General features: G+C 34.2%; 1 protein-coding gene across 1 annotated transcript; it reads left to right on the top strand.

Annotated features, from left to right (window-relative positions):
- The first annotated feature begins 7585 nt into the window (after positions 1-7585).
- On the top strand, positions 7586-16409 carry LOC132617880 (aconitate hydratase, cytoplasmic). The gene is made up of 20 exons (XM_060332950.1): positions 7586-8200; positions 8842-8946; positions 9405-9565; positions 9669-9761; positions 10112-10297; positions 10531-10692; positions 11696-11840; positions 11943-12085; positions 12167-12223; positions 12365-12444; positions 12529-12604; positions 12752-12937; positions 13025-13092; positions 13184-13302; positions 13410-13531; positions 13908-14006; positions 14089-14568; positions 14687-14785; positions 14884-15126; positions 16086-16409. Exons 1-20 carry the CDS (start codon positions 7912-7914, stop codon positions 16152-16154), a joined length of 2982 nt encoding a protein of 993 aa, XP_060188933.1. The 5' UTR covers positions 7586-7911; the 3' UTR covers positions 16155-16409.
- The last annotated feature ends 2928 nt before the right edge of the window (positions 16410-19337 follow it).

The raw sequence follows: 19337 nt of genomic DNA, 5'->3' as shown, positions 1-19337 counted from the left end.
ATATATATATATATATATATATACCATGTTCAAAACACGATTGATATAACATTGTAATTTGTGCTCCATATCTAAAACTTTATTATATTAGTGTTTGCTACGAATACAAAGTTTGCACTTTTTTTTTGACATTGTTTATTTTTAATATGGGATTCACTTTTTATATATATATATATATATTGCTTGATTTTGTCAATATGGGATACTATGTTCAAAACACGATTAATATAATATTGTAGTTTGTGCTCCGTATTTAAAACTTTATTATATTAGTGTTTGCTACGAATACACATGTGGCAATGAATCCATCATTATTGACTTAATGAGATACTTTGGAAATTACATGAATATTTTTTAATTTTTTAATACGGGATGCACTTTTTTTTTTGGACATTATTAATTTGCACTATTTTTATGCGCGCACACACACACATATATATATATATATTAGAATTATGGGGCCCACAATTTTTTTTTGCACTTTTTTTTTTCATTGTTTGTTTTTTTAATATGAGATTCACTTTTTTTTTTTTTAATTTTTATATATTGCTTGATTTTGTCAATATGGGATACTATGTTCAAAACACGATTAATATAACATTGTAGTTTGTGCTCCGTATTTAAAACTTTATTATATTAGTGTTTGCTACGAATACGCACGTGACAATGAATCCATCATTATTGACTTAATGAGATACTTTGGAAATTACATGAATATTGCTTGATTTTTTAATATGGGGTGCACTTTTTTTTTGGACATTATTAATTTCCACTATTTTTTTAATATTAGTTGTTGTTTAATATATATATGGGGCCCACAATTTTTTTTTATTAAATTGGAACCGATATATATATATATTAGAATTATGGGATTTTGTCAATATGGGATACTATGTTCAAAACACGATTAATATAACATTGTAGTTTGTGCTCCATATTTAAAACTTTATTATATTAGTGTTTGCTACGAATATGCACGTGACAATGAATCCATCATTATTGACTTAATGAGATACTGTGGAAATTACATGAATATTGTTTGATTTTTTAATATGGGGTGCACTTTTTTTTTTTGGACATTATTAGGATTTTGTCAATATGGGATACTATGTTCAAAGCACGATTAATATAACATTGTAGTTTGTGCTCCATATTTAAAACTTTATTATATTAGTGTTTGCTACGAATACGCACGTGTCAATGAATCCATCATTATTGACTTAATGAGATACTGTGAAAATTACATGAATATTGTTTGATTTTTTAATATGGGGTGCACTTTTTTTTTTTACATTATTAATTTGCACTATTTTTTTAATATTAATTGTTGTTTAATATATATGGGGCTCACAATTTTTTTTATTAAATTGGAACGGATATATATATATATTAGAATTATGGGGCCCACAATTTTTTTTTAATATTAGTTGTTGTTTAATATATATGGGGCCCACATTTTTTTTTAATTAAATTGGGACGGACGACGAGAAAATGAGCCCAACCGGCTCTTCTTAATAGTAGAAATTAAAGATAAAAAAATTTAATAATCTAATGAAACTAATCACTAATATGTTATATATAATAAGATTAAATAGATTAAATTATAGTGATAGTACCAAATATTTATATCTGTCACCGGGGCCGCTCAACTTGATTGGTGGCTTAAAGCCAAATTTCAAAATGAGGCCCCAAAGTATTTTTTTTTTTAATAAAAGTCGTGCATATATATTATTTGATGTGTATTTTTGCTAGCCTTTTAAATGCAAAATTGCTAACTGTTATTTTCGGAATGGATTAATAAGGAAAGTGTGTCACATATATTGAAACGCAAAAAATTAAAAAATTCAAATTAAAAATAAAAGAAACCGAAAGAGATCAATAGCAAGTTAGAACAATAGAATCTAATTCTAGAATTTGATAAACAGATATTACAACACAATTTCACTATTTTGATTTGATTGTTGCTATGCCCAACAACCCGAGAAAAAAATGAAAAAGAGTGCAATTTGATGTATTACAACCTTTGTTTTTGTGAGAATAAATAATTTAACAGTAGGAAGAAAAGAGAGCATAAACATGCAACTTTTTTTTATGAGAATAGATAAAAGAATAACAATTTGGATTCTATATGCAAATTACCTCAAATATATATATATATATATATATATATATGCACTTTAAATTACATCAAAAATTATTTTACAGATCTTATACCCTTTTATTCAAATATTTACTATTTAAAAAAAAAAATTAACACATAAGACCAACTTTTAAGGAGTAGTCATTAATATGGGGCCTAAAATATTTGGGGCCTAAAGCAGTCAAGCCGGCTCTACGTCACTGACTCAGTGTATCCAACATGTCGTTAATGCTTCAGTGCAGGAATTTTTATAACGATTAAGATGATAGAGTGCAGGAATTTTTATTGAACCAGAGAAAGAAAGTGTGACTGATCTGACATATACATCTTCTGTGTGGTGATTTTTTTTTTAACTAATGTCGTTAAATAGTGATATTGTTTCGTCATTTCTTTATTTAGTGTGAATAGTCCTACTTCCATCATATTTCCTTTCTTTTTTTCAATGTCAACTGGTGCTATTTGCCATCTTGATATAGAAGAAAACACATAGAATTGACGTCGAATTCGCATGCGATAATATTATAGATGAGTTAAATCAGTTTGTTTTATTTTTAATTTAGATTTGCATAAGGGTTAGGGAGACCGTCAAACATAGTGTAAATGACAACCTTTAGAAATTGGGAAGATGACGTTAAGTCTGTTGGCCAAATTTTTCTAGAACGCCACAATTGTTTATCTTTGCCATAGACAAAAATACCTCTTTTAGAGAATGAAAGTGTTTTGTTAAGCTTTTGATGAAGAAATAAGTAGTTTTAATAATAACGTAAACTACTTTTTTAATCTTTTGAATAGAAGTTGAAAAGAGTAGTTTTCCAAATATAACAATAATAATAGTAGTAGTAGTAAGTGCTTTTGATTTCTCAGGACAAGATTATCCATAGGAAAAAAAAAATCAATTTTTACCAAACTAATTAGTAGTAACATGTTTTTTAGTAGTTTGACACTTCAAATTATTTTTTCAAACCATTGGACAAATATAAATTACTAATAAAAGCACTTTTCAAATGATTTAACCAAATACAATGTGTCTAAAGCCTTTTTTGAAAAAATATTTTTTAAATACAAATATGTACTTTTAAAATAAGCTAATTTCAACGGTTTGCAAATAAATTTATCACATGGCTTACGTTAAAAAAGCATGGACAAAGACACAAAGTACTGATTAAAATTAGCTTGGTTCGATGACGAGAAAGTATGGACCGTCTTACTAATTAAAAATAACTTAATTCTCTTTCTTTTCCTCTTTTTTTTTGGGGTGGGGGTGGGGGTGGGGGTGGGGGGTGTTGGGGCGTGGGGATTGGGGAGGAGTTGGGAATTGAGGGGTGAGTCATGAGGTGGCAGACATTAGAAACAAATTGAAAAAAATAGTTTGGAAACTAACCCTTTAAACAACGCAAAAGATTATCATATGTCTGATCGTGATTAGGACAATCACTTATATATAATTCCCTATTTTATTAGACGCTTTAATTTTGTGTCAATGACTGTCAATAATTTCTTATGATGCGGTGGACTTTTCCCCTCGTATACCTTGTAATTCTCCTTTTATCGGCAAATATTGTTCTTTTTACCAGAGTTATCAATTAACCTTTTTTTATGTGGCTTCGATCAATTTTCTGAGTACAAATTGACACGACAAATGGCATTTAGATGTTTACTTAATGTAATATTTGTTTATTCATAAATTACTCAAGAAATACTACAAAAAAGGAAAAAATTCGTCTCACATGTTTGAGAATGCTCTAATAAGTCTCTGGTTTAAACATTTGTTTATAAAAATTCGATTACTTGGTGTAATTGATTCAAGAGTTGATGCATACAAAGATATTCACCACTTGAATCACAGTTTTAAGAATTTGAACTCAACAACTTTTAGTTACGTTCGTTCATCACATTCAATTCGGCACTCTACTTCCATGTTAGGCTCTTAACAATTTGACCAAAAAAAAAAAAAATTATACATCAACTAGATAAATCTAACATTTTTTAAAATTAAATACGAAAAACACTTGTTCCGAGAGCCAACAAAATTAGTGTCAAGACACCATTCAATTCCATGGCTTTTCTTAAATAAAAAATAAAAAAGAAAAGTCTTTTGGTGTCTAATTTGGACAGTGAGAACAAGAGAAAGGTCAGCCTGGAAGAAAAGTTCATTCGTCCTACTACACATTTCACTTTCGACATGAATAAATAAGACTAAGAAATATTACTAAAAATATGCATTTATAAAAAAAAAGAAACAAATGAATTTTATTGGAGAACAGAGGCCCAAGGGTATTGTAAAAGCCCTTAATAATTTGGGGTGCCCATTCGCATGTTTCTTTAGTCGGGGAACCGTCACCGTTCCTTTCCCATACCTAATTTTCCACTCGAGTTTTAAATTTTTTACTCGGACTTTTTTTCTTTTTTCTTTTTATTTTATGTATATATTCTTATAAAAAAGATTAATTGTACTTACTTTTGTACGTTTGAAAGGCAGGTACCATATGTTTACTGGTTTAATGTAAATAACTTTGAAACAAAAAAGAAGTTAAAAAGGAACTTGGGGTGTGTTCGGTAGCGAGAAAAATATTTTTCTCGGAAATAAATGATTTTCTTCTTATTTTTTCTGATGTTCTAAAAGTACAATTTTTTTTTTTTTATCTAAAAGACATTTATATATGATTCTAAGTAAACACTATATGATGAGTGGGTGGAGTGGAGGAGTGCGAGGGCAGAGGCGGATATAGAGTATTGATATTGAATTCATTTGAACTGAGTACTTTCGACACGAAATATAAATTATGTGTAAAAAACTACAAATATGGAACAAATAATAGATATGGACCCATAATTTTAAAAATATAAAGAATTCAATAAGAATTTTAAAGGTTGAATCTATAAAATTTAAATTCTGAATCTATCTTGATGGGATCAGAAGTGTTGGTGTTGGTTGGGATGTTTGCAAGGCGCGTCGGAATGCGGAGTGTTGGAGTAAGGGTAGGTGTGTGGGTGCCAGAGACCGAGAGGTGGGAGCCTAGGGCCGGGGCGAGAGCCTAGAGCAGGGGGCGATAGAGGGTAGGAGGGGGTGATAAATACCATTGAATGACACATATGAAACTTATTGGTGGTAGGGATCTAGTACCTAAGTTGGTTGGCTACGGTGAGGGTTCGAATCCCCACATTATAATCCCCTTCCTCATTTTTCCTTCCCCTACCCCCTATGTAATAAAAAAATAATTTTAAAAAAACTTATTGGCTTATTTTTTATTTATCCGGAAAACATTTTTATCATTTTAAAAAAGTTAAAAATATTTTAACCAATAAAATATAAAAAATATTTCCTTCGCACCAAATACACCCTTGATGGTGGGTAATTTAGGACCAGGAAGCATATGCTTTTTCTTTCTTCGAAGAATCAAAATTTTTCCCAAAATCTTTTCATAGAAGATAATGATTCGTCTCCTTTTTTGGCCAGGGTAGTGAACACATGACTTCATTCGTTTAATCGTGGCTTTTTGTTGAATAGAGAAATGAATTTTTAGTCCTTTATAATTTTTTTTTAATTTTATAACCTTTTTATAAAGATCTTCATTTTTTTTAGATAAGAGATTTGAAAAAAATCATATAAGAGATCTGAAAAAGATATTTTTTTTTATTCAAATTATAAGAGGTCAAAAATCTTATTTCCTCATCGCTGTCCTCATTTTCGCATTTAAAATAATGCACATTATGTAATACTAACTGATTGTTATGGGGCCAAATGTTTGAATAATTGTGCAACAAAATAATAAATAGTGGGGAAAAAAAGAAAAGTAAGAAGAAATAGAAGGACTTGATGCAATTTTACACCGATGACTCGTGGCCTGTGGTAGTGTGCCACAAGCCCCATTAATAATCTCATTTCATTTTCATTTCTTTCTTTATCTACATTTTAATTTTTTTAAAATAGAACACTCCCTCATTATTTAGTTAGATTGAAAAATAAAAATGATAATTGCATCAATTATTCAACCCAGATAAGTTTCCTCTATTCATGCAGTTTATGTATTCACAGACGATTTGACCAATCCCGTGACATTAACACATTTAGATGCTATTACAATACTATATAGAGGATTGACTTTTTTCTTATTACAGTAAAACTAAAAGAAAAAGATACTACATGGTAATAATGTAGATAGCATTTGTAAATGTTACATGAAAGATTTCATAGGAAAAAAACAGCAAATCATATCGAGGAGGAAGGCAATTCTCATAATCAAACTACTCTTTTTGCACATCAATAGGACGCAAACAATTCTTAGTTTTCCATCAAAACTAATGAATTTTTACACAATTTTCATAGTGTTAATTTTCTTTAGGGAGTATTTTCTTTTTTTGCTTTGCATAATAATAGAAAATAATCCCTTTTAACTCTTTATGTTTTCAAAGTTTCGGTTAATGGAAGAGTGAAGGAATAATAGCACAAGAAAAAAGAAAAAAAGATACGTAGACATTTTCACAGGGCAAACGAATCTTCCAAAAAAAAAAAAAAAAATTTGTTATAAACTGCTTGTACATATTGTCCGCTTTGGCGCACCTCACGGCTTTAAAACGCGTATACAAGTAAAGGCTTCAGGCCCAGCTTATAAGCACACACACAATCCCGTGTGCGAGCGATGTGGGAACTTCAAGTTCACAACACACCCCCTCATCGCGAGCATCGTGCTGATAACGTGTTATAAACTGCTTGTACATATTGTCCGCTTTGGCGCACCTCATGGCTTTAAAACGCGTATACGAAAGAGGAGGGCCACCAGGCACCATAGCTCACTTGTATAAACTGTCCGCTTTGAGAACTTCAGGCCCCTCACGGTTTTCAAACGCGTATACAAGTAAAGGCTTCAGGCCCAACTTATAAGCACGCACACAATCCCGTGTGCGAGCGATGTGGGAACTTCCAGTTCACAACACACCCCCTCATTGCGAGCATCGTGCTGATAACGTGTTATAAACTGCTTGTACATATTGTCCGCTTTGGCGCACCTCACGGCTTTAAAACGCGTATATTAGTTCCCACATCGCTCGCACACGGGATTGTGTGCGTGCTTATAAGCGGGGCCTGAAGCCTTTACTTGTATACGCGTTTGAAAACCGTGAGGTGCGCCAAAGCGGACAATATGTACAAGCAGTTTATAACACGTTATCAGCACGATACTCGCGATGAGGGGGTGTGTTGTGAACTTGAAGTTCCCACATCGCTCGCACACGGGATTGTGTGCGTGCTTATAAGCTGGGCCTGAAGCCTTTACTTATATACGCGTTTTAAAGCCGTGAGGTGCGCTAAAACGGACAATATGTACAAGCAGTTTATAACAGAATTTAATTTTTTGTAATGTGAAAACAAAGTAGCGCATAAATAGATATAATTTTGACCTAATCATCATATATATATTCATCTTAAATTTCTCATTTCTTCTCCTCTTATATAAAAACAAAAAAGACACCATAACGCATAGCCAGCCAAGCTTTTTGCTCCATGTGTTGTGCCGCAGCTTAGGCACTACTTCCCATTTCAAAAACAAAATTTTCCTCTTTCAATCAATCATTCACAAATCTCATCACCTTATTATCTTCTTCGTCACCATCTTCATCTCCTTCTTCCATCATCAATTCCCTTTTTGTCCTTGTAGAAATACTGGCACACAACCCTAGGTAACGACCTACCAAAACATATCCATATACTTATTTGATTTGAATGTGATCTGCAAAAAAAAACAAAATAAAATTGGCAATATAAGAAGAGAGTCATGTATAGTAATACAGCTCGCAAATACTCTTCATCACTCTTGAGAGCATCTTCTACTATCTCCAGGCCACTCGCTTCCTCCTCCACTGCTGCACACGCGCCTCCTTGTCGTGCCGCTTCGTCGACTCTATCTAATCAGCAGCGATTTTCATCCACGCTCCGGTCAGTGCGTTGCTCCGTGCCGCGGTGGAGTCACGGTGTAGATTGGAAGTCACCGATAAGTCTTACTTCTCAGATCAGGACTGCTTCACCCGCTCTCAACGGTTTCCATCGCAAACTCGCTACCATGGGTACTTTCGTCTTTTCACCCTTCAATTATCTGCCTTGATTCGGAACTAATAGAGAGTCAATTTGAGTAATCTTCGGATCTAAATTGTATTAGACTAATTCAAAATTTTAGAATTAATATTTAGATATTCAAAAGTTGTACGAAAAATACTATAAGTTGAAATTGTTTCTCATATTAGAAGTGAATGGAAGGAGTATATAAAAAGTAGTATAAGTCACAGGAGTTACAATTCAAAATATTTAGAAGATATTTGACAAAATTTTGATTAAAGAAAATAATACTTTACTGTCCAAATAGTAACTAAGACAAACAAATTGAAACGGAGGGAGGAAATGGAAAGAATATGCTTTATTTTTAATAATAATTCGCAAATTGAGACAAATGTTAGTGGAACGTGGTGGTAGGACCTATGATTGGAGACTTTTGAAGTTGACTTAAGATATATCATTTTTAATCATTTGTGTTTGTGGTTGGATATTTTAGTGCCCCACATAGTGGGATTATACTGGGCTTGTTGTTGTTGTTGTTGGATATTTTAGTAAAAACTTAAAAGATGTTTATGTAAAGTATTACTAAGAGTTGTGACTGAATCAATTCTTACTAGAAAGTCAAGAATCTGATTCTTTTTTGTGATGGATACAGCTGCAGAGAATCCATTTAAGGGAATCCTTACTGGTCTTCCAAAGCCTGGAGGTGGTGAATTTGGAAAGTTCTATAGCCTACCTGCTCTCAATGATCCCAGGATTGGTAACTTATCAGGCCCTTTAATATATTCTTTTTTACTCGAAGTTGTTTTTTTTTACCATACCTTGATACATTCTTATATTCAATTTGATTTGTGTCTTACTTAAATGTTTAATACTCCTCCTGGTTCAAAATAAGTGTCCACTTAGCCTTTTGCGCACCCTTTAAGAAAATACTAACTCCTAGAAAAAATAGGTGTTTTGATTAAACTACCCTTAATTAAATACTAGTGCCTATGTAATATAGTTTCTTGATTACATAAAAACTCACTTATCTAAATAGGGGTAAATTTGGCAGAAAATAACTAATTCCTTCTTGATTATGTAAGTGGACAATTATTTTGTACCAAAATAAAAAAGCTAAGTGGACACTTATTATGAATCTGAGGGAGGGAGTAACTTCTGTATCCTTGAAGTGTTTGATTATTAACTTTTATTGGTTTATTGAATGCTATGTGACAGACAAGCTGCCATATTCTATTAGAATTCTTCTCGAATCAGCAATCCGTAATTGTGACAACTTTCAAGTGAAAAAGGAAGATGTTGAGAAGATTATCGACTGGGAAAAATCTGCACCTAAGCTTGTGGAGATACCCTTCAAGCCTGCCCGTGTCTTGCTGCAGGTACTGGACTTTTGCATTTCTTCAATGTAAAAGGAGAAAGAAAAAGAATGTAAGTGCGGATGAGCTGCGGTTTTTAATCTGATTTCATTTATCTTGTTGGCAGGATTTTACTGGTGTACCAGCTGTGGTGGACCTTGCTTGCATGCGTGATGCCATGAACAACCTTGGCAGTGATTCTGAGAAGATCAATCCATTGGTATGATACTTTCTAATTAGTGCATTGTGGCAAAGTCTCTTGATGAATTATAAAGCATTTGAGCTCTCTGTATAACAATGATAGTTAATGCTGAAATTTGATAAAAAGTGGAGGAATGCTGTCAGTTGCTTTTATAATTTTTTTGATAAGGCAAAATAACTTTCATTTAGTGAGTTGCTTATATTTACTTCAGTTCAAAAGCATTGAATTACATTGTGATTATATATTGTCTTATTTATCACTAACACTTATATGCTTAATTTCCTTGGTTACACTTCCCTTAATGTTCTTATTGTGAATGAATATATTCGTACTTCATGGTGACTTATTTTTCTTGAATATCATTTCAGGTTCCAGTAGACCTAGTTATTGATCACTCAGTTCAAGTTGATGTAACAAGGTCAGAAAATGCAGTCCAGGCTAATATGGAGCTTGAATTCAAAAGAAACAAGGAGAGATTTGCTTTTCTTAAGTGGGGATCCAATGCTTTCGACAACATGCTTGTTGTTCCACCTGGGTCTGGTATTGTGCATCAGGTATTGGACCTGAAAACGGAATGTGACTTAGCTGCCTATGCTGCTGGTTTTGTTGAATGATAGTTGTGCTGTGCTCTACCTATTTCTTCAATCCTGAATTCTTAACTTTATATGTTCTTACTTATCTTCCGTTGTTAGCGGATATGCAGTGGGATTCCGGGTTTTGCTTTTCTTATTTATCCTTCTGAACACATTTGCAAAGCGGATAATATTTTTCTGCGCTGTAATTTTAGGTGAATCTTGAATATCTTGGAAGGGTTGTCTTTAATAGGGAAGGCTTGCTCTACCCAGATAGCGTGGTCGGAACAGATTCCCACACCACCATGATCGATGGGCTAGGAGTTGCTGGCTGGGGAGTCGGAGGTATTGAGGCAGAAGCTGCAATGCTTGGCCAGGTATGCAGCTATCATTGCCATGAGCATCCTTTTATCTCTTGCTGAATCCTGGTTTATTCGTGTATTGCTGCAAAGATTAGATAGCTATGCCTATGTTAAAGTGTCCCACTTTGCTTTTGTGAGTCGTGTTCATGTCTGCACTTTGTCATATCTTTCCTAGCGCAGAATATCCATGAGATTGGTGACTGGCGCATGTAGAAGTTAATAGAGGGACATCAAGCAGTGTATAAAGTTACATGAGTTTAAGAAGTACACATATTCTCTCCTTATTAGAGACTAAACATGACATTTTTTGTACTCCTACATAACCGTGCCAAGCCAAAGCAAGGGAGTAAAGTTTTGCTTTACACTTAATACTCTAGATTAGAGATGAGCATGATAGTGGATTACATAGGACTTTTGACCTTGTATTACTTCTTTTCTTACAGATGGTTTTACGTTGCATCCGCTGACCCATTTCTAAATTCCCATTTTTGGGATTTTCTCAAATTTCTATGTATTCAGAAGGTTTTGGTGATTCATGAAGTCATCCAAATGAAGATGGTTACTCATGAGTCTTCATGTAGTTAAAGCATTCAACTAGTTTCGTGTGTCCATTTGACTCTATTTTGACAATAACAAAAGACTAAATTTATCATTTTATTCTTGAAAAAGTTGGAAGGGTAGTTGTGGTTCTAACTTGTAAAGAAAAAGTGAGTTTTGGTTATACTTTCTCCATTCAGCATTTAGTGCCTGTAGCCACCTATCTTCCAATAAAAATCAGATCAAGTTGGAATAGGATGTTATTTTACCTCATCTTAGAATAGTATGCACTGTGTTCACTTAATCTGAGCGGGAAACAATACCGCCTTTCCTGTGGTTCTACACCTTGCCTGTTCTTCTGTCTGCTTGATGTATCTCTAAAAAAAATTGTTGTCTATTAAATTGTGACAAATACTATACTTAGTTGGATATTTGCACTTCGGATGGCACTTTTGTAATGTTTTCTTCTGGATACTGGCAGCCAATGAGCATGGTGTTGCCTGGAGTTGTCGGGTTCAAGCTATCAGGGAAATTGCGAAATGGCGTGACTGCCACTGACTTGGTCCTAACTGTCACTCAAATGCTGAGGAAGCATGGTGTTGTTGGAAAGTTTGTTGAATTCTATGGTAGATACATGAACTTCGACTAAGTTTGCCATGCAAATAGTTTATCTATTGCTTAATAGGTCCACCAGACAAGGACTTGACTACTTGTCTGTTTCCATGTAGGTGATGGAATGAGTGGGCTTTCATTGGCTGACAGGGCCACCATTGCCAACATGTCTCCTGAATATGGTGCAACTATGGGTTTCTTCCCTGTAGATCATGTTACCCTGCAATATCTCAAATTAACTGGGAGAAGTGATGAAACAGTAAGTGTTCAGACATTTGTTAGCGTTAATTGAAGATAGAGTATGATATTTTATACGTGGCTAACCCAGTTCAAAAACTAGGTTGGAATGGTAGAGGCATATCTCCGTGCAAATCATATGTTTGTCGACTATAATGAGGTTAGTTTCCTATCCTGCTTCAGTTGCGGTTACTCTAGTTTCAGTATGAGAATCTTTATTTGGCAAATGAATGAAGATTGTGATCTAATCTATTGGATAATTGTTACTTTTCCTTACAATTTTAAATAAAAATTGTTTCAGCCTCAACCAGAAAAAATGTACTCTTCTTATTTGAACCTAGACCTTGCCGATGTTGAACCATGTATGTCAGGGCCAAAGAGGTACTTTTCGAGCTTGGATGAATTCTGATTTAAGATGCAAAATGTACTATAAGGTCCATATAACATGTTTGTTTTCCTTTATAGACCTCATGACCGTGTGCCTCTGAAAGAAATGAAGTCTGACTGGCATGCTTGCCTAGATAACAAAGTTGGGTTCAAGGTGAGTGAGCTATTCGTTTTGATATTTGCCATTTAGTAGTGCTCTTGGTTGATCAACATGTAACATAAATTTATGTGACTATAAAGTATCCAACCCCAGCTTCTGATTTCTGGAAATGCTAATACAACTTGCTTTACATTGATGCAGGGCTTTGCTGTGCCAAAAGAGGTGCAAGATAAAGTGGCTAAGTTTTCCTTCCACGGGCAACCTGCAGAGCTCAAACATGGCAGTGTTGTGATTGCTGCTATCACAAGTTGCACAAATACATCCAATCCCAGCGTTATGCTAGGGGCAGCTCTGGTTGCCAAAAAGGCTTCTGAGCTGGGTCTACATGTTAGTTCTACTCCATACACTTGCCTTTTTATTTGATAATAGGTTTAGGCATGCCTTCTTAATCCTTATTCCTGATTACTTTGCCAGGTTAAACCATGGGTTAAAACAAGCCTTGCTCCTGGATCTGGTGTTGTTACAAAATATTTACTCCAGAGGTATTGATTGGTAGTTTCAGAGAGAAAAAAGTTTTTACTAACCCAGACTTATTTGAAACTATCGTAATATGCTATTTTCTGCACCAAACAGTGGCCTGCAGAAGTATTTAAATCAGCAAGGTTTCAACATTGTTGGCTATGGCTGTACCACTTGTATCGGGAACTCCGGTGACTTGGATGAATCTGTTGCTTCTGCCATATCAGAGAATGGCAAGTCCATATAATTGATTATTTAAAATATTACTGTCTGGACTCTGTCTAGGTCATGATAATTTCGGTATATTGTTTGACTAATTCAAAATGTATGTATTCTGCAGACATTGTTGCTGCTGCTGTACTCTCCGGAAATCGAAACTTTGAGGGGCGTGTTCATGCCCTGACAAGGGCAAACTATCTTGCTTCACCTCCTTTGGTGGTTGCGTATGCGCTTGCTGGCACTGTAAGTAGTTATATGATGAATTTATCTGGAGAATTACTTGTACCTTAATATTGTTCTTTGTAGTAGGTGAAAAGGAGGATAGAATATATTTCAAGTTAAAAAAAGGTTATGCATTTTAGTAAGTGAAAGGCATCATGCTTTAGGCTTACCTGGAATGTGTTTAGACATTAGTCAGCCTGGTGCAAGCTGCATTGCTCCCAGGAGCACGAATACAATAAAAGAAAACAGGGCTCGAAAGCTAGATTCCCGGTTGAAGTTTATTGGTCTTGGCCTTTGATATTGTGAAAAATATTCATGGATGTTTAACATGTCAGGATAAATTGTTCATTATCATGTGTACTTATGTCGCTGATTGAAAACTGCCAATACTTTGCAGGTTGATATCGACTTTGAGAAAGATCCAATTGGAGTGGGAAAGGATGGTAAGGAAGTGTACTTCAGGGATATATGGCCATCAAATGAAGAAATTGCTGAGGTATGTATCCGGTTATTATGTGCTTATGTACCTGTGATCAATAACGAAAAGAGAGAATTTACCATGGAACTTTCCTTTTTAGGCTGTTCAATCAAATGTATTGCCAGACATGTTCAAGAGTACTTATGAAGCTATTACAAAGGGAAATACCATGTGGAATGAATTATCTGTGCCAGAAGGGAAGCTGTACTCCTGGGACTCTAATTCTACATACATTCATGAGCCACCATATTTCAAGGGTATGACCATGGATCCTCCTGGGCCCCATGGCGTGAAGGATGCCTACTGCTTGCTGAACTTTGGTGACAGTATTACTACGGATCACATTTCACCTGCCGGAAGCATTCATAAAGATAGCCCTGCCGCTAGGTACCTTATGGAGCGAGGTGTCGATCGCAGGGACTTCAACTCATACGGTAGCCGTCGTGGTAATGATGAAATTATGGCTAGGGGTACTTTCGCCAATATCCGTATTGTAAACAAGCTGTTAAACGGGGAAGTTGGTCCAAAGACGGTCCACATTCCCTCGGGAGAAAAACTGTCTGTGTTTGATGCTGCAATGGTACTTTCCTCTTTTTGTTTCTTAATGGTTCAAATACTGATTTCATCAAAGATACAGTTTGCATTGTGCATCTTTTGCCGTTTTATGTTGACACTTCTTAAACACATGATGCCTTTAGAAATACAAATCCGCTGGGGAAAACACTATTATCTTGGCTGGAGCTGAATATGGAAGTGGAAGCTCCCGAGATTGGGCTGCCAAGGGCCCAATGTTGTTGGTGGGTTTCTTGAGCTTTTCTTCTTGACTTGGTTGATCCTGTCTTTTTCTTTTTTTTTTACCATTGGATTTCCTTACTTATAAAGATCAATTTAACAGGGAGTTAAAGCTGTAATTGCTAAGAGCTTTGAGAGGATTCACCGCAGCAACTTGGTAGGAATGGGTATTGTGCCTCTATGTTTTAAGGCTGGGGAGGATGCAGATACACTTGGATTGACTGGTCACGAGCGATATACTATTGATCTTCCAGAAAATATTAGTGATATCCGTCCAGGTCAAGACGTCACTGTACGTACAGATACTGGAAAATCCTTCACCTGTGTAGTGCGGTTTGACACTGAGGTACACCTAGCTCTCTTTTGTGTTCAGTTATTGATCTTATTTCCTGATGTTTCATTGTGTGAAAGATGTTGATATGACAATTGCTTTGCATGATAAAAATGCTGCCTCTTTGACAGTGTTGAGTTTCTTTACAAGTCTTTGCCTATAGTGCTGAAGGAAAGGTGAAGAACAAAATTAAAAAAAAAAAAGAAATTTATTCTTAAAGCCATGTTTTGTGTCTTTAAATTAGGGCCCTAAAGAATTTGGTACTTAAATCTTGCGGGTCTTTTTACGGAACTTGAGCAAGGATGTCAATATTTTTCGGTTTTAAGACATTATTTAGTAGTAAAATGCAATGTGCGCAATTGGATATATAGGTTTCATATAGTCACCCCTAACTAGTTTGGGATCGAAGCGTCGTCATAAGATAGGGTGTAAAGATCTAGAATACTTGGCTAAAATGAGATTGTTGGAAAATTTAGAATCCATATGGGCAGTAAATCATGGTTATTAGATTGTGACTTGTTAAACGGAGTGACATGGATAATGAAGATTCATATAGCTGACCCTGACCCCAACTAGTTTGGGATTGGGGCATAATAGTAGTGATTATTATTGTTTGAACAGTAACTCTTGGTTCATCCTTTTGTAGTAATCAACATTTACTTTTAAGATGATTGGGGCATAGGACTCTCTTTCATCACCCTCAGAGAAGGCGGAAAAATGCTTATCCACTTCTTAGACTAGCTTCACTGCTCAAATAAGAAATGAAAGATCTGTATCTGTCACTCTGTCATATAACTTCTAAATCACATAAGGCGATACACACAGAGATATGATCTCCATATAATCCTGCACGGGTTGTCCACCTATTCCTGTTGCAGACTGTCACAACAGCAAGAAATATCCCATATAAATTCTCCTTCACCCTTCATTTACTCTTGGTAAAATAGACATTTAAGAGCTTTTGTCTCATACAGGTGGAGTTGGCCTATTTCAACCATGGAGGTATTCTTCATTATGTCATTCGTCAGTTGAGTAAGCACTGAAGGATCACTTTGATTATTTGGCCACCACCTTTACAAGCTGCTTAATAGCGGGAAAACGACAGAGCAAGAAAGAGGGAGCTTCTCAATAGAGAATCTTGAGAAGGGAATAAAGAATTTTAAAACTTTTTGTGTCCCTTTTGTCGGACAAAGTGTTGTTTATTTACTTCCGAAAGCACAGTCAAGCTAATCTTTTTCCAGCGGGGATAGTATTATACCATTTTTTGGTAATAAAGTTCACATTGTGATTCTTGTTCAGCAAGTTTTCACTGAGGCTGCTTCTACTCGGTGAAAGTCTAAAGTTCATTTGTTAGTTTTCTGTTCTCCTTTTTTTTTTTTTTCTTTGGGATTAGTTTTCAGTTTTTTTTTTTTTTTTGGTTGAAATGGTGCACATTTTGCTATACTTTACCCTTAAGTTGAACGGTGGATGTTTGATTTAGTGCTTAATTTCCTGTATAAGTTTGTTTAAAAGAGAATGGATCATGCCACTCCGCCTGCAAGCTATCTGGTGGTTATACATAGAAGCATATAACACATTGTTATTTAGAGTTAAAAGTAAATTGGGAAATTTGTGTGAATTGAGTGATATAATCGAATGCCATTGTTCAGTTGAGAAATGATAGAAGTGTTCCAATTTCATTTAACTTTTTCCTGGTAGAGAACTAGTGATCGCTGATCAGCATAATGATATGACTTATGAGTTAAATCCGTCTGCTCTTAGGATTTCAAACATCTGGACAATCATTGGGGCCAAGAAAATTAACATGTGCGCAACAAAAAAATCCAGGAATTTTTATAAATTATTTACAGTTTTTTGTTGCTAAGTGGAAAAGATTAATGCAAGTTAATTTTGTCTTGCCAGACACTTTCAACAAGAGCTACTGCTTCGGAAGATTCAGCTCCCGAAAAAACGTGCAAATATTTCGTCTTTGACTGACACATGGATTAATAATGTTTTAATCTATCCATTGTTTCGTCCAGAAAAATAGAAAATGCTACAATAAAATGGAGTAGTAAATAGAAATCTCATTATGTATTGCTTTTCTTTAAAGTTACATGGTTTATTTTGTAGTTTTGTTCTTTCTTTCTAATCTGTCAGCTTCAATAATCACTCTCTACATGGTAGAGCTTCCACAAGCCACAAGGGAAGCTTTCCGATATACTATTACAATTTTCTTCTGTTTCAAAATATATAACATAAGGTCCATTGTATCATTGAATAAATAATATCCAGAAGCGAATTTGGTATTTATAATTAGTGGATTCAATATAGAGTCTCATCAATATATATACATACGAGTATTTTTTAAATACTTTTGCAAATGTACTTATGAATCAAAATAGAAAGTACTGAGTTAGTTGAATCTATTGAACCTGCTGTATATCTATATATAATATACGAGACGGGGTAGAGTAGAAGGTACGAATTCGATAGAACTCAATAATTGTAGCTAAATTCAATATTTATCTTAAAATATTTATTTAATATGTATAAATTATTAACTTAAAACATAACAGGGTTAAATTCCAGAATTCACAAACTCAAATTTTGGATCCACCTCCGCATATACAAACATATTAATGCAGCTTTAAGTAACACGATCTTCATCTATATATCCATAAACACATCACATACAACTTCTAAGTAGGCGTTTGGTGTGCAATTTGAAGCTCAAATTTGAAGTTTTGATTTGAAACTAGTGTTTGTCTATGACAATTGAACAAAATTTTTTAACTTCAATTTGAAATTTTGATTTCAAATCCCAATTCATCTAAAAGGTAGGATTTCAATTCCAAGTTTGTGATTTTAATTTTTTTAAAATTTAAAACTTGACCGATAAGTTTATATTTTGCAAAAAAGACCCATAATTTTAAATTTTACAAAAAAGACCTTTATTCGACATGAAGAAGAGATTGTTCATACTATTATTAAAGGATTGCTAGTTACTACTATTATTGATTTATGGGACTAATAAATCGTTGTAAAATTATATGTATTTGAAAGTTTGTAATTTCATATAATCACAAACATTTATCAATATGCAATTTGTTAATGCGGCATCTTAAGATATTCTATCAGAAACAACCTCTCTACCGCATAAAGGTAAGATAAGGTATGCGTACACCCTGAACCACTTGTGGGACTACACAGATATGTTGTTATTGCTGTTGGCACCTTAAGATATTTTGATACTTTTTTTTTTACAAATTGTGGGATTTCATGTTTATGAGAAAAAATACAATTTTTGAGATCCAAATTACATATTCAAACAAATTTTTAACAACTTCAAATCAACCTGAATCATAGCCAAATAAAAACCCAAAAAATAAAAATAATAAAAAATAATAATAATCTAACCTTAGACTGCAGTACCCAAATTTTAACAACGTCTAAAACTGTTGCTGTAATAAGATCTTAAAAAAAGAGAGAGTGAGTGAGAGAGAGAGTCAGCATATTCCTATGATACAATTTCAATGAACATTATTAATGGTCCTCAGGAATGCTCTCCAAAACAGGTCTCCAACTTGTGCTTCTCATTTTTTCAGAAAAACCATCTTCATATAATCTCTTTTTGCTGCTTCTTGTACTTCTACTTTTCGACTTTATTGCTCTTAAAAATTCATCTTTAGATGAATAATCCAACTGTCCATTCAAGATTTGTTTCAATTCTTCTTGTGTCACCACTACCCTAATTCTCATAACACCTTTTTTCATTATTTCCTGACCCTCTTCTAACTTCTCATCAACACTATCATCATCATCATCATCATCATGATCTACTGCTCTAAATCTAACACTCTTTCTTCTCTTCTTATTAATAATGCTTTGTTCTTTTGCCTTTTGTGCTTCCTCAATTTGGGCCTCAGCTTTCTCTTCATCATGAACTAGAATATGAGCTTTACTACTTTTCATGCAATTTCCCATTTGGGTTTCTTGGAGATTTTTAGAGAGAAAAAAGTGATGACTAATATTCTTGGAGTTTTGGTGAAGAAGGAGAAGGGGTAGTGGAGGTTAGAATCTTGAAATATAAAGAGAAGGAGCACATGGAGTTGCCGCTTTTTTCGCCTGGTTTATTAAAGAAAACAAATTAAACAAAACTAGGGCTTTATAAATCATTCACACTCTATGTTTGTATTAAATCAGAGGCGAATTAGAATTTAAACCTTATGAGTTTCAATAATGAT

The sequence above is a fragment of the Lycium barbarum genome, chromosome 11 (assembly GCF_019175385.1).
Source record: "Lycium barbarum isolate Lr01 chromosome 11, ASM1917538v2, whole genome shotgun sequence".
NCBI lineage: Eukaryota > Viridiplantae > Streptophyta > Magnoliopsida > Solanales > Solanaceae > Lycium > Lycium barbarum.
The sequence above is the reverse complement of the archived record's forward strand: the minus strand, read 5'-3'. Positions and strand labels throughout refer to the sequence as shown.